The following is a 15,266-nucleotide window of genomic DNA, read 5'->3' as shown; positions in this document are numbered from 1 at the left end:
TTGTTGAGAGTGCTGCTACAAACATTGGGGTACAAGTGCCCCTATGCATCAGTACTCCTGTATCCCTTGGATAAATTCCTAGCAGTGCTATTGCTGGGTCATAGGGTAGGTCTATTTTTAATTTTCTGAGGAACCTCCACACTGCTTTCCAGAGCGGCTGCACCAATTTGCATTCCCACCAACAGTGCAAGAGGGTTCCCGTTTCTCCACATCCTCTCCAGCATCTATAGTCTCCTGATTTGTTCATTTTGGCCACTCTGACTGGCGTGAGGTGATATCTGAGTGTGGTTTTGATTTGTATTTCCCTGATAAGGAGCGACGTTGAACATCTTTTCATGTGCCTGTTGGCCATCCGGATGTCTTCTTTAGAGAAGTGTCTATTCATGTTTTCTGCCCATTTCTTCACTGGGTTATTTGTTTTTTGGGTGTGGAGTTTGGTGAGCTCTTTATAGATTTTGGATACTAGCCCTTTGTCCGATATGTCATTTGCAAATATCTTTTCCCATTCCGTTGGTTGCCTTTTAGTTTTGTTGGTTGTTTCCTTTGCTGTGCAGAAGCTTTTTATCTTCATAAGGTCCCAGTAATTCACTTTTGCTTTTAATTCCCTTGCCTTTGGGGATGTGCCGAGTAAGAGATTGCTACGGCTGAGGTCAGAGAGGTCTTTTCCTGCTTTCTCCTCTAAGGTTTTGATGGTTTCCTGTCTCACATTCAGGTCCTTTATCCATTTTGAGTTTATTTTTGTGAATGGTGTGAGAAAGTGGTCTAGTTTCAACCTTCTGCATGTTGCTGTCCAGTTCTCCCAGCACCATTTGTTAAAGAGACTGTCTTTTTTCCATTGGATGTTCTTTCCTGCTTTGTCAAAGATGTGTTGGCCATACGTTTGTGGGTCTAGTTCTGGGGTTTCTATTCTATTCCATTGGTCTATGTGCCTGTTTTTGTGCCAGGTTTTTTTTTTTTTTTTAATGTTTGTTTTTGAGAGAAAGAGACAGAGAGAGTACAAGCTGGGGAGGGGCAGAGAGAAAAGGGGACAGAGGATCCCAAGCTAGCTCCACGGTGATAGCGAGTCCGATGTGGGGCTTGAATTCACAAATCATGAGATCATGACCTGAGCCAAAGTTGGACGCTCAACCAATTGAGCCACCCAGGGGCCCCAAATATGTACCTATATTAAGTCAACAGCTGTGTAAGGCTTATTAAAACCAAGCCGCCTCAACTCACTACACAGAGGGTGAGGATGCTGTTCTCCTATTCTGTGTACGTACATAAATACACATACACAGTTTCCCATTTCTTTCCAATTTAGTTCTATGTCCTCTTTCTTGTTTCACTCCCTCCTTTTAGTAGAATCGATCTTCTAGTAGCTTCCTGAGAAAAAGTTCATAAGGCAAATTCTACCCTTACCTCTGGATTGGGCATAGAATTTTAGTTTGTAAAACTAAAATTGGATGTTGCTGTTTAGAAATCCAAGACCACAATCGCTTCCCAGCCTTTTGGCTAAGATCAAGTGTAGAAATCCAAGGCCATTGTGATTTTTATTCATAGCATGTGACCTTTTTTTCTTCTTGAGAAGGTGCTTAGATCTTCCCTTTTCCCAGGTATCCTGAAATTGTATAATGTTTAATAACTATCCTGGTGGTCTCTCATGCCAAAAATATTGGTGTTACCGTTACCTCTTTTTTTCTCTTATCCCTGTATCAGTCCATCAACAAGTTTGCTCAGTATCTTTAATTGGTTCCAGTTCCACTATTCTGGATCAAGCCACCCTCTCTTGTACCGCTTTATAAGGATGAAGACTCCACTTTATTCTGTTGCTGCCCCAGCAGGTGGAACGGATTTTTGACACATACCCCTCTGAGGTGGATACACAGACAGTGGGTGATTATACCACTTGTGAATGAGGACACAGAACTTAACCAAAGTAGGTAAGCAATTTGACGTAAGACTATGAAAAATAATAAGAGCATAAAAAGGATTTCTACTAATAAGATGGAGGCATTCTCCTCTTTTTCTCCTATGAAGTTGCTCAAAACCAACAAGGAAACTGAGAAATACAAATATATAGTCCACCTTCTGTGAACTAGGAAACAACTGAAACCCCAAACCCCAACACGCTAGGAAAAGCTGCCAAAAGCTGTCAGGATGACCCAGGTAGCCTTACAGGAGGGAAGAGGCGAGACGATGCCTATTGGTGAATATCTTAGAAGAAACCAACAAAGTGTATTTCTTAAAGTATACTTTAAATATCTTTGGGGGTAAAAAGTAAAACCCCATGTTTGTAATAGTGTGAATATGGCATACAGGTTGGCAGCAGCAGCTTCTCTGGATCTTGCTGGAACACAAGAAATAGAACAGGAGAGGTTAAATGAGAAGTCACACTGATAAGCCACCATGAAGGAGGAAAAAAAAAATCTGGCTATGCTCAAATTTCTCCAAAGCAATATTCATCAGTAAAACAATGGAACATTGCCTACAAGATTGTTTTTTTAAGTTTATTTATTTTAATTTTTTTTTTAACTTCTTAAGTTTATTTTTGAGAGATGTAGAGAGCACAAGCAAGGGAGGAGCAGAGAGAAAGGAGACACAGAATCTGAAGCAGGCTCCAGGTTCTCAGCTGTCAGCACAGAGCCCAACACAGGGCTCGGACTCACAAAGCAGAAGATCGTGACCTGAGCCGAAGTCGGATGCTTAACCAACTGAGCCACCCAGGCCCCATGAATTTCAGAAAAATGTCATGTTGACAGTAGTAAATATTTTAATTAAAAAAAAACATTTAATAATAATAGGTAGTGGGTCAGATTTGGCCCATTTGGCTATAGTTTGCAGCATCTTGACTGCAAATAGTAAAAAACCTGACTTGATTAAGTAGGAAAATTAGGGTTTTTTAAAAGAATTTTGGTTAGCTCACAGAATTATTGGAAGACTGGAGAACCAAAGGCTGAGCTTCAAGGAGCAGTTTCTAAAACCATGCCTTAGGATTGGTCTGAAGACCAAGCCACTGTCACCCTACTGCCACACGAGGCACTAGAGGAGAGTGCTGTGCCTCCCTGGTCCACTGATGCCACTTCTTTTTTTTTTTTTTTTTTTTATAATTTTAAAGTTTTTTTTTTTTTTTCAACGTTTTTTATTTATTTTTGGGACAGAGAGAGACAGAGCATGAACGGGGGAGGGGCAGAGAGAGAGGGAGACACAGAATCGGAAACAGGCTCCAGGCTCTGAGCCATCAGCCCAGAGCCTGACGCGGGGCTCGAACTCACGGACTGCGAGATCGTGACCTGGCTGAAGTCGGACGCTTAACCGACTGCGCCACCCAGGCGCCCCACTGATGCCACTTCTGTACCAGGGACACTGGGAAATGACCGCCCCTGCAGAAAGGTGGAAGAATGTCCCCCTCCCCAACACGTACCAAAAGAGCCACAAAAAGTTATTCACAGGGTCTGTTTCAATTGCTGAATTCAAAAATAGAAATCTCATTCAGAAACACCTGACTGACGGAGGCCAGGTTCTATGCCTCTTTCATAGAGTGCTAGGGAGTGTTTTGGGTTCTGCTTTAGTGAGGCAAGACCAATAAAGCCAAACTTTCTCATTTGTTATGAGACTATTCAAGTGGTACTAGACTGCCAGACCAATATCATTCGTGTATATAGAGCCAACAAACACGTCCTAACATACAAGAACTCAGAAAGCATGAACCATTCTTGAAGAATCTACCAAAATGTGACTTATAGCAAACTAGATGAACAGGGGGAAAAATTGGCAATGTACATTGGATATTTAACTGTAAGATAAAAACTAAGATAAATGTGGGGATAACTGCCACAGAACAGAATATAAATATTAAGTCCTGATTTAAAAAAAAAAGATGGGAGGGAAAAGGTATATAGTGTAAATATGAGAACTTCATCTTTAAAGGCTGGGGTGGAGGCTTAAAAGGTATTTAATGCTGATAAATCTATTAATAGAATGAAAAGCATATTTCACAAAAGTGAAGTCAGATAACAGCAAACAAAATAAAATGGTAGATGAGAGAGAGGACAAGGATATGTACTACATAAATGGTATGTTCATACATTATATATATTTATATATATAGTATAAATATACTAAAGGATATATACTATATAAGTAGTATGTTCATACATCATAAATATAGTCTAAATATACGACATTGTGTTGAAAGAGGAAAATAATAGATACTATTTAAAAAATCAAAGGCTATTACTATTATATAAAATCACAGGGAAAAAGGTAATAAATTATCAGAAGAAACTCTTCTGTGATTTCTTACATATTGTGCTGTTCATTTGGCATCCATTAATCACAAGGCCAACCTAACAGCCAAAATTGTTCACATCTCCTCTGCAATCCCAGCTTTTGCAACTAAACCACAAACCACAAACCCCATCAGTGTTTCACTTCCTGCCCAGTAGGGGACATCCCTACCTAAAAACTTACCACCAACTATAGCAATAAAGGCCTAGGGTTTCCCCTCACTCCTGCCTCCTGACCAACCCGGGTGCTTCCCCATGTGGCCCTTTGTGGCATATGCCCCCTTCTCTTGGTAAATGTAATTAATGCTTTCAAAGACAATTGTCTTGTGTCTGTCAGCTTACCATGCCCAGTTAAGACAAATCCCAGGTACAAATTTTAGAATAGAAGCACAAAAACAGCAAGAAAACATTACATCATGAAAAGTTTTTAAAATAAGAGACTAACATATTCATGACAAAAGTCAACCTAAATCTAAGTATGTCATAATAATAAATGCAAATGGGCTCAACTCACCTGCTGAAACTAAAAGACTTTCAGATGGGTTCACAAACTCTTATATGCAAGATACACCTAAAACAAATGTCACGTGTTGCTTGTGAGCTGACGTTAATCCCGGGAAACTCAGAATACCACTGTAGATTATAGCTGGGTGAATGGGGGGGGGGGGGTGTGGAGCTCTGGGGAGCAGCTAATAGCTGTTTAGTAAACAAAACGATGCCTTCTACATTTGCCCCATGTTCATACTGTCCCCTGAAATCCCACTGCTCTCATGTTCCTCACTCACTCTGCTTCAGCCCCATTTGGTCTCTTTGCTGGTTCTAGAATATGCCAGGCACATTTCCTATCTTTAGGGTCTTTGCACATGCTGTTTCTGCCATCCAGTTTGCTTTTCCACCAGAGAGCCACATGGCTCATCTTCCCAACTAGCTTTGGGTCATTACTCAAATGTCAGTCTTTTAGCGACATCTTTCCTGGACACTTTAAAACTGCACTCCCCCCACCCTAATTTCCTTCCCTACTGTGTTTCTCTGTAGCAATCAACACGAAATAACATACTATGTAACTTACTCATCTTTATGTCTGTTTCCTTAGTCCCAGCTAGATTGTAAACTCCATAGGGATGGGAAATTTTTACTATCTTCACTGTTAAATCCCCTGTTCCTATAACAGTACCTGGCATGTGAAAGGCACACGGTAGATATTTTCTGAATGAACGTCAGTCTGGTGAAGAGGCATGTGAATGAGCTTCTCAGAATGTGCTCTGGGTATGAGAATATTTGTGTCCATGTGAATGCTCACTAAAGGAACTTCATAATTAAATGGATGTCACCTACTCCATGAACATCAGCTAGTCTATTTCTCTAGCCGCCCCCCCCCCCCCGAGTCCTTGCTCAATGAGTTCATGAACAAAGTGACCATGAGGCCAAGGTTGGCAGTTCAGCTTGCTCTCTCACCAAGCCTAAACTTCCCCTCACCAAGACTGGCACAGACGATCACCATTGCTGTGTATCTAATTTGCCAGTGGAGGCACCTATCCTGAAACAACACAGTACGGTGTTTCAGGGGGACTAGCTTGTTGTTTGGTGAGAGATCAATTTACGCTGGGCCCCGAGGGGGCAGCTATTTGTTTTCACTGGAGGGGAGAAGGGAGCTTATTTTGGATATCTGCCCTTCCTGCCTTGTTTCTTTCAGCAATGCTATATGTGAATTTACTCAGCTTATTCACCTTCGTGATATCCCATGTAATATTACTTCTCATGAAGACATTTTACAACTGAAGAAGTAAGGCAATGGGTTGAAGTTCATATGCTGTCTTTACTATGTACCCCATTAGCCAAAAGCATCTGGCCTAGAGAACATTAGAATGGACAACAGCGATTCAGTTATGGTGCCAGATAGGTGACAATACCTTGCAAGTCTGGGATCTTCTCTGAGCTAGTGACTCCTATATGATTCTGTTTCTCCTGTAGCCAGGATACACAGGCCTAGGAAAGAAGGTGTGAGCGTTGTATCTTATCACTGTTAGTGAAGCCCAATTTTTAGCAGCTAGAGGTCTTCCAAAGGAGGCATACTTTTTTTTTTTTTTTTTTTTTAATGTTTACTTTTGAGAGAGAGAGAGTACAAGCAGGGGAGGGGCAGAGAGGGAGGGAGACACAGAATCCGAGGCAGGCTCCAGGCTCTGAGCTGTCAGCACAGAGCCCGACACGGGCTTGAACTCACAGACCAAGAAATCATGACCTAAGCCAATGCTTAACCAATTGAGCTACCTAGGCGCCCCAAAGGAGGCATACTTCTATCAGAGGACATAGCAATGGCTCCATTGAACTGGAGGCTGAGACTGCCGCCTAAACATTCTGGGCTCTTAACACCTGTGAAGTAGAAAACAGAGGGTTACTGGGGTTGCACCCAATAATGAGGGGAAACTGGGTCACTCCTACAAATGGGGGCCTGGAGGACATTTCTGAAACTGAAGAGAATCTTCCCACGTTCACATCCACTAGTAAAAGAAAAGGTCATGGAAGGCTACAGGCAGGATCTCTAAAGGCTCAGACTCCTCAGGAATGAAGCTTTGAGTCACTCTGCAAGGTAAAGAATCCAGACCAGCTGAGATGCTGACTGAGCAAAAAGGGAGTAAGGAATGGGAATGGAGGGAAGATAGTTCTAAACATTAACTAGAACTTCATGACCAGCTGGGGAAAGGCCTGTATCTGTACATTAACCACTTTGCTTTCCCTCCCTCTTATTTTCCTCTAGTGGTTTAAGTGGACTGTTAATAATCAGCTTGATAATTTAGTCTTTGGGACAGAGGTTATCAAGGTGAGAATGTAGCTGAAACAGAAGAGGAATGAATAAGCATCACGCTGTCAGTGACACCTTAATAAATAACACTTCTTTTATAAAGGTGGGAAATCTGGGTCTTGCATCAATGTGTTATAGTTGCTATGGTTATACACAAGTCTATGAATGGGTAGAGTTTTGAATGTGCATATTGCCGAGCCAAAGAGGTAAAGGTCATGAACACAGTGATTTGATATCCAACCTTCATTCCACCCTCCTCCTAGTGTGCCTTCCTGTCATTCAGAGACTAGAAAGCAATGAAACATTTCCCAAACCCCTTTTGCAGCTAAAGTTCTGATTGTGAGTAGGATTGCCCTGATTAGCTGTCCTGTGTGAGAGCGGGAAGGTGGAAGTGAAGAGAGAGCCATCTATCTCCTGCTCGTCGTTTTCTGGTGGCACGTGTAGCCAAGGAGACATTTAATTTCTCTGTGAATCCTAGCAGTCTGTAAGCAGCAGCTGTGGTGTGATGGTAGCAGCTCCGATTCTCCCCCTTTCTCACTGTCGTGGGTTAAACTAAGCTCCCATGCCAAGCCAAACCTGCAGCTTTTCTCTAGGAGTCAGTTCTGGAGACCCAGCATGGAGCTCCCACTCCTCCAGCCTGACTTTAGGACAAGCACCCAATTCCATTTTGGAATCCTTTTTACTGTGGCTAGAGCGGTTTGTGTTTCCTGCAACTAAACCCTCACTGATGCATCCTTATCCAAAGCAATCCACCCAGATCGTGTGCTATACTTAAAGTTATGAGGTAATAATAATTCCCCAAAGCTGCATGTAAAGTTATGGAGGTAACCATCAGAAGAACTAAACACAGAAAAGCTGTCTCAGGTTTGCTGTGGAGAGTGGGCCTGGGGATGGAAAGTTAGAGCGTACCTATTGATTTCCGTCATCGGCTTTTCTACACAGTGGAATTAGTTACCAGGTGTATATACAGCTTCGATCAAAATAAATGAAAATGTTTAAAAATTGAGCGAGGTTTTGGCATTCAAATAAACTTCTTAGTACACTGACTTGCAAAGTCACTGAATAGTTCACTGAGACTGCAGGACCTCTGTGTTTGCATCCATAAGTGAATAATAATTTCAACAGGCTTTCTCTAGACATCCCCCAAACACTGGAGAGCCCCAAACCTTCTCTTCCCCAGAGACTGTATATTATCTTTACTACTAAAAATGGCCCTCCTTTTTTTTTTTTTTTAACTGAGTTGAATCCTCAGCAGCTTTTTTTTTTTAAGTTTATTTATTATTTTTGAGACAGAGAGAGACAGAGCATGAATGGGGGAAGTGGCAGAGAGAGAGGGAGACACAGAATCGGAAGCAGGCTCCAGGCTCTGAGCCATCAGCCCAGAGCCCGACGCGGGGCTCGAACTCACGGACCACGAGATCGTGACCTGAGCTGAAGTCGGACACTTAACCGACTGAGCACCCAGGCGCCCCAAAATGGCCCTCCTTCTAAGTTCTGAGAAGCGCCTTAGAATACTGTGTTCACATGTTTGGTAGGCAGAGTAATTACCAACCGCCGCCCCCCGCCCCCAAGATCGCCACATCTTAGTCCCCAGAACCTGAGACTATGTTAGCTTACGGCAAAGGAAAACTAAGGTTGCTAGTCAGCTGACCCTAAAATTGGGAGGTTATCTTAGATTCTTTAGGCAGGCCTGATACAATCACAAAGGACCTTAAAAGTGCCCGAGGGAGGCAGAAGGAGAGTGTCAGGCAGAAGATCTGACTGCAGAAGAAAGGCACAAACAGACACAATACTGTTGGCTTTTAGATTTGGGGGGGAGGGGGGAGGGACGGGGGCATCAGACAAGGAATATGGGTGAGCTCTAGAATCTCTTGGGAAAAGGCAAGGAGACAACCCTCTAGACAGCAACACAGCCCTGCCAATGCCTTGACGTTTAAAGGCCAGTGAGGCCTGTGTCAGACTCTTGACCTACAGAGCTGTAAGGTAATAAATTTGTGTGAAGGCTCTAAGTAGTGGCAATGTGTTGCAAGAGCAACAGCACACTAATACACCAGCTTATAAATGGTATTATTTTTTTTTAATGTTTTTATTTTTGAGAGAGAGAAAGAGTATGAGCAGGGAGGGGGAGAGGGGGACACAGAATCCAAAGCAGGCTCCAGGCCCTGAGCTCTCAGCACAGAGCCTGACATGGGGCTTGAACCCACAAACCGCAAGATCATGACCCGAGCCAAAGTCAGATGCCCAACCAACTGAGCCACCTAGATGTGCCTCTTAGAAATGGTATTCTAACAGTAGGAGCTGAAATCTGATCATGACACTGGAAAACAGCTGGAAGAAAAAAAAAAAGGCAAGTCATGTCAGTCTGCTGTCTCCTGCTCTCTGAATTTTGGAGAATCTCTCCGTGAAAAAGACTTTCAGCTAACATTTCAGTTGTGAAGGTTTTTAACATTTTGTTATTAACACCTCCCCTATGAGACCATAAAATGCTTTTTTTTTTTTTTTTCTAGGCTGTAATTCTGCACCATCAGAATCTACCCAACTAAACAGCAGCTGGACATGAGAGGTTCTTAATAAGGGACTAGACACCTTTCTGGCAGTTCTTAGAGAAAGGTCACATACCTTCACCAAGGCCAAGAATAAAGGGCATTTCTGGGTTGCTAAGTTAATACCTTTAAAAGAAAAGCTAAGGTGATATCCCTGTATTTTTCTCCACCTGATATATGAGATTAGGGGCTGTAGGGAACAAGCACAAGACCAGACCCTTAGGAACATGGCAAAGGGCATAATACCACCTGAGCTCTGAACACAGAGCTGTGAGTGCTGCCTAGTGATTATTACCTAGGGGTTGGTGAGTGGGCCTTTTGGGCTACAAGAATCTCTTAAAATTTTATACAAAATCTGTGTTGCATATTTTTTAATAGCTTTCTCCAGATTCTATAGGAGGTCTGGAAAAGATTCCATGGAAGACACTTTTTTATCTTTTCAGGGCTGACATTCAGATAGTGTGCAATAGTGTAAGTTCTCTGAGAACAGAAACTTGTGCAGATGGCCTAGAATCTAGTACATGACTGGTATGCAATGATGCTCTAAGTATTTGTAGGGAGAAAAAGGAAAGAATACATTTAGTCTAATTTGCCTCCTGGGAAATGGGCTTGGAATTGACAAGAACAGAAGACATAGTGTTGCTTTAGCACCAGAAAATCCATCCCAAGCTCTGGCGGACAGCTCCACAAGTAGACCTTACTTTGGTAATACCTAGTTTTACTGGGTAAAATCTCAGTTTTAATGAAAAAAACGTGAAAAAATATTTCAAAAGGGATCCAGCCCTGTACTTTGCTCATAATAGCAGAAAGGACATAGAAACACAACTGTTTTTATGCTGTCAGTACTGAGCTTCCCAGCCCTGTACTCTCTTATCCTATATATCAGCATGTGCACCAGAGATAAGGTTATTAAACAACCTGATGTAACTGGAAAAATATTAATGCTGAAGTGTATGGAGACAACGGTTTATGAAAATATGAACGGTAATAACTTCAATTCTTAAGGAATATGAGGTATGTGCAGGAAATCAATAGCTGAAGAATATGTACCATATTCAAAACACTAAAAAATAAAATTCTCACACTTGCATTCCATGTGCAATAATTATATGAACTTTATTTTTTTATGTAAGCCCTATGTTGAAAGTGGGGCTTGAACTCATGACGCGCAGATCAAGAGTCACATGCTCTACTGACTGAGCCAGCCGGTATGAACTCCTTTAAAATTAACTGAAGTGCTTAGGATTCTGTGGAGGGAAAAAAAATTATCTTGTGCTCACATTTGAAGGTTTCTCTCAGAAGTAAATCCCTGAAGGAGTCCACAGCATTGGTTTAATTTTTTTCTGGTGGACAGTGGAGGGGATTTATCATTTTCCAAAATTCTGTCACTTGTCCTGAAATGCAAAGGATAGATAATAACATGAAAACAGGGCTCCCTAAGCTACAAAAAAGGAGAACAAGATTCTTAAATTTTTGACAGGAAGGAGGAATGGAATGGAAACTAAAGCAAGTCATACACTAAATAATGTTAAAAAATCCCTCTGTTAACTTTAAAAAAAAAAAAGCTTCCCCTGCCCCCTGGATGTATGTTTATTTAACATTTTTGAAAGGAAGTTAAACAGGAATTAAATATGTAAAGTGGATATACTTTGGTCCAGAATTTTCACTTGTGCATCTCTCGTATAGAAATACACACACAGGTGCACAGAATTTTATGTACTAAGATGGTATATTCATATTTGTGAAACATAAACAGTCTAAAAAATCAGGGAGGTGGTTTATATATTATATTCTTATTGTGCAATATTAACTATCTTTTCTTAAATTTAAACCCAAGTTAGTTAACATACAGCGTAATAATGGTTTCAGGAGTAGAATCTAGTGATTCAACACTTAAATATAACACCCAGTGCTCATTCCAACAAGTGCCCTCCTTAATGCCCATCACGCATTTAGCCCATCCCCCCACCCAATAGCCCTCCAGCAACCCTGTTTGCTCTCTGTATTTGAGAGTCTCTTATGGTTTGCCTCTCTCTCTGTTTTTATGTTATTTTTTCTTTCCTTCCCCCGTGTTTATCTGTTGAGTTTCTCAAATTCCACATATAAATGAAATCATATGATATCTTTCTCTGAGTTATTTTGCTTAGTATAATACACTCTAGTTCCATCCATGTTGTTGCAAATGGCAAGATTTCATTCTTTTTGCTCCCCCAGTAGTATTCCATGTATATATATATACCACATCTTCTTTATCCATTCATCAGTTGATGGACATTTGAGCTCTTTCCATAATTTGGCCACTGTCAGTGCTGCTATAAACATTGGGGTGCATGTGCCCCTTTGAATCAGGATTTTTGTTAAAATGTTTATTTTTGAGAGAGAGAGAGAGAGAGAGTGGGGGAAGGGCAGAGAGAGACAGGGGGACAGAGGATCTGAAGCAGGCTCCATGCTGACAGCACAGAGCCCGATGTGGGTTCCACCTCACAAAACTCGAGATCGCAACCTGAGCTGAGGTTGGACACCCAGCCAACTGAGCTACTGAGGCCTCCCTCCCTTTGTTACTTCTAAACAAGTTTATTACTAAGGGAAGTGGGTAAATATATTGAAACTAACCTTTTTTTTACTTCCTTTTTTGTTGATATGTGAGCATTTTTATTTGCTTTACAGGTTCCTACAAGAATGGACCACATAAAAACTCTTAGGTGAAGACTTGATAGTTCACCTATTCTAGTAACATCAGTACTTTTGTGGGAAGGAATGATGGAAAGTTAGCACTAGAAGTTGACCAAAAAAAATGAATAGTTTAGATCTCTCAATAATTTAAAGAGTAATCTAAATTATAGAGTTCAGGTAGAGCTAACCTCTCAAGTCCTGAGGAGGTTGGCCCTACCACTAATTTCCTCTCTTGTGAACGGTGTGTTTTAAATCTAAATCCAATCATTTTATTCCTTCCTACTTAAGGCTATTGGCGTATTTATCACAATGATTTAGACCTGTGCCTTATTTGGGTTACCAGTTACCTCTGGCTTTAGTGTCAATAACAGCAGCTCACTCCTACAAGATTTAACTTGATTCCTAGAGAAAGAATTTCATTTTTCTGGTTCGCTTTAACTTCCAATCATTATTACTCATACAAGATCCATTTGCAAAGCTACGTATTTGCATTATTATTATTATTATTTTCTTCTGGTCCCAAGAAACAGAAAGTGACTCAAGTTTAGTGTGTCCCAGACTGAAAAACTTAATATAAGTTAACAAACCTATGCCTCAAGGGGAGAGCAAACATATTTCTAGTCCACCAGTTTATCAGTAGACAGAAAATATTAATATATTTGGGACAGTTCTTTTTTTTTTTTTTTTTTTTTTTTCAAAAAGCTTATGTTTCAAATAGAAGTGACAAGTGAGAAAGAATAATTAGGTTGCAGAATTTTCAAAAGCCTAAACACAGGCTCCAGGAATTTTTTTTTAATTAAAAAAATGTATTATTTATTTTTGAGAGAGAGAGAGAGAGAGAGAGGACAAGCAGGGGTGGGGCAGAGAGAGACACAGAATCCGAAGCAGGCTCCAGGCTCTGAGCTGTCAGCACAGATCCCGACGTGGGGCCTGAACTCACAGACCGTGAGATCATGACCCGAACTGAAGTTGGAAGCTTAACCAACTGAGCCACCCAGGCACCCCCTGGTTTTTTTTTAGCAAAGAAGTAAAATTTTTAGCAAAGAAGTAATATGTGTTAATATTTAGGAGAGCCAGACCTTCAGTGCTTTGCAGCTTACCAAGGAAAGCATAAAAGTGGCAAGTTACTACTACTCTCTAGGGGCAGGATCTTTATTTTTATAATTCCTTAACAAAGTATCAGTTAAAGGATAAGGAGCCAAATACAGTATAACTGTGATTGCACAATAGATATTATTGGCTGTTAATAGCATTTATGTTTTCAAAGAACTAAAGTACACTGTCAACTGGTTAAATTATCCAAGATTAATTATTTATAATCCTTTTTTTTTCATATTCTTTTGTTCTTTTACTGTTAGCACTTACATGATTGGCTAGAGAAGTTGGGATAAAATACCTGACTAGCACATTTTGTTTGCTTTTTAAAAAAATAATTCTAATAAAAAGGGTAGAGTGATAAAAATGTGAAATTAATTTGAAGCATGAGACCTAGTGTTTACACTTGGATTTTTATTTGTAGATTTGTTACTTTTCTAATTATTTTTTCCCAGTTTTGGGAAAAGGTCCAGTGATAGAGATTCCCAATCCCCTCAGACATGTGAGCTGCCCACTTACTTAATCTTATTGGATAGAAATTAACTATTACAGAATTTATAAAACAGAAAATGAACTTACTACAAACCAAATACTAACTGAAGAGTTTTTAGGTTTCCTCTGCCCTCTTCTAAACTATGTTAGGAAATACATTACACTCTTTACTTACTGTATGTTTTCATAGGCTTCTGCATTTTTTCCATCATTCATCTCAGATTAACCTGTTCATTTATTGACACCTAGAAAATGAAATCAGAGACGGATACCTGGATATGCTCCTGTCTTAAAGTGTTAGGGAGGGGCCCCTGGGTGGCTCAGTCAGTTGAGCCTCTGACTTTTGATTTCGGCTCAGGTCATGATCCCAAAATTGCGCAATGGAGCCCCGAGTTGGGCTCCTTGATAAGAGCAGAGCCTGGCTAAGATTCTCTCCTTCTCTCTATCTCTCTCTCTCCCCTTCTCCCCCGCTCATGGGCTCACTCTGTCTCTCAAAAAAAAAAAAAAAAAAAAAGTTAGGGAAATGAATTGCTAGAAGCACTGTTACTTTTTATTTATTTATTGCTTTGTTTAAAGATTTTAAGGAATCTCTACACTCAACATGGGGCTCAGATTCAACCCCAAGATCAAGAGTTGTACGCTCCACTGACTGAGCCAGCCAGGCACCCCTACTTTTTAGTCCTGTGTATTGAGCTGTCATTGTCAAATGACAAATAAGGCCAAAATGCCAGACACTTTACTGTACTACTTTGCGATAACTTAGCAGGGATATCAGTATTCCATAGTAAAGTTGGCTTTCTTAAAAAAAAAAAAAGGAAAAAATATATTAGTTTACTATATTAAAATTTTTTCCAGCTTTATTGAGCTACAATTGACATATAACATTTCATACACTTAACATGATGATTTGAAACAGTATACATTGGGAAATAATTACCACAATAAGAAAAAAGCAAGGCATGCCCTTAGTGCCAACTATTACAGGCAGATGCGGCAGGAACACCGTGGAGGAGAGAGAAGAAAAATCCCAAGAAACAATGAGAAACTGTCTTAAAGTAGGAAGAAGTGGAAAGAGTGAATAAAGACAATTCAGTGGCTGGAAAGACAGGAGAGGCTGAAATACCGCCCACTCCTGCTGGACAGGATTACCCAATGTCTATGAATGAGAACTGTAGGTATATGATTCCAATAGGATTATTTTTTTTAGAAAATTATTTTTACATTGCTAGTACAGTTTAATTTTTCTCTCAACATACATATTTAAACATGTGCATAAGTAATTAAGGATTTCTTTTGATAAATACTCAGATCTACAATGAGTTTCAAATTCAGCTGGTCTTTTCCTTTCCTAGCTGTCTGAAGTAAGAGTTTAAGAACAACTTTAACGTGGGTCTG

At 40.5% G+C, this 15,266-nt stretch overlaps 2 protein-coding genes across 5 annotated transcripts in view; one reads left to right on the top strand and one right to left on the bottom strand.

Moving 5' to 3' along the window:
* MCM8 (minichromosome maintenance 8 homologous recombination repair factor) overlaps positions 1 to 2,194 on the top strand; it is a 48,073-nt gene extending 45,879 nt beyond the window's left edge. Inside the window, exon 19 of the mRNA XM_078444252.1 lies at positions 1,821 to 2,194. Coding sequence (XP_078300378.1) covers positions 1,821 to 1,898 — 78 coding nt within the window. The 3' untranslated portion in view covers positions 1,899 to 2,194. The remainder of the gene's footprint in view (positions 1 to 1,820) is intronic.
* LOC144615893 (uncharacterized) overlaps positions 1 to 15,266 on the bottom strand; it is a 28,544-nt gene that overhangs the window by 11,391 nt on the left and 1,887 nt on the right. For 2 of the 4 annotated variants that reach the window (XR_013554577.1, XM_078444256.2), the window contains exon 2: positions 10,702 to 11,005. Coding sequence is in view for 1 of the 4 variants with exons in the window: in XM_078444256.2 (XP_078300382.2) it covers positions 10,997 to 11,005 (9 nt within the window). In the remaining 3 variants the exon portion in view is untranslated. Of the gene's footprint in view, positions 1 to 4,782; positions 4,840 to 6,178; positions 6,255 to 10,701; positions 11,006 to 15,266 lie in introns of those variants that run through there. The other 2 variants (XR_013554575.2, XR_013554576.2) reach the window with 2 other exon arrangements.

This window comes from Panthera onca, chromosome A3 (assembly GCF_046562875.1).
Source record: "Panthera onca isolate mPanOnc1 chromosome A3, mPanOnc1 haplotype 2, whole genome shotgun sequence".
NCBI classification, from domain to species: Eukaryota; Metazoa; Chordata; class Mammalia; order Carnivora; family Felidae; genus Panthera; species Panthera onca.
This window is presented reverse-complemented; position numbering and strand designations above follow the sequence as displayed.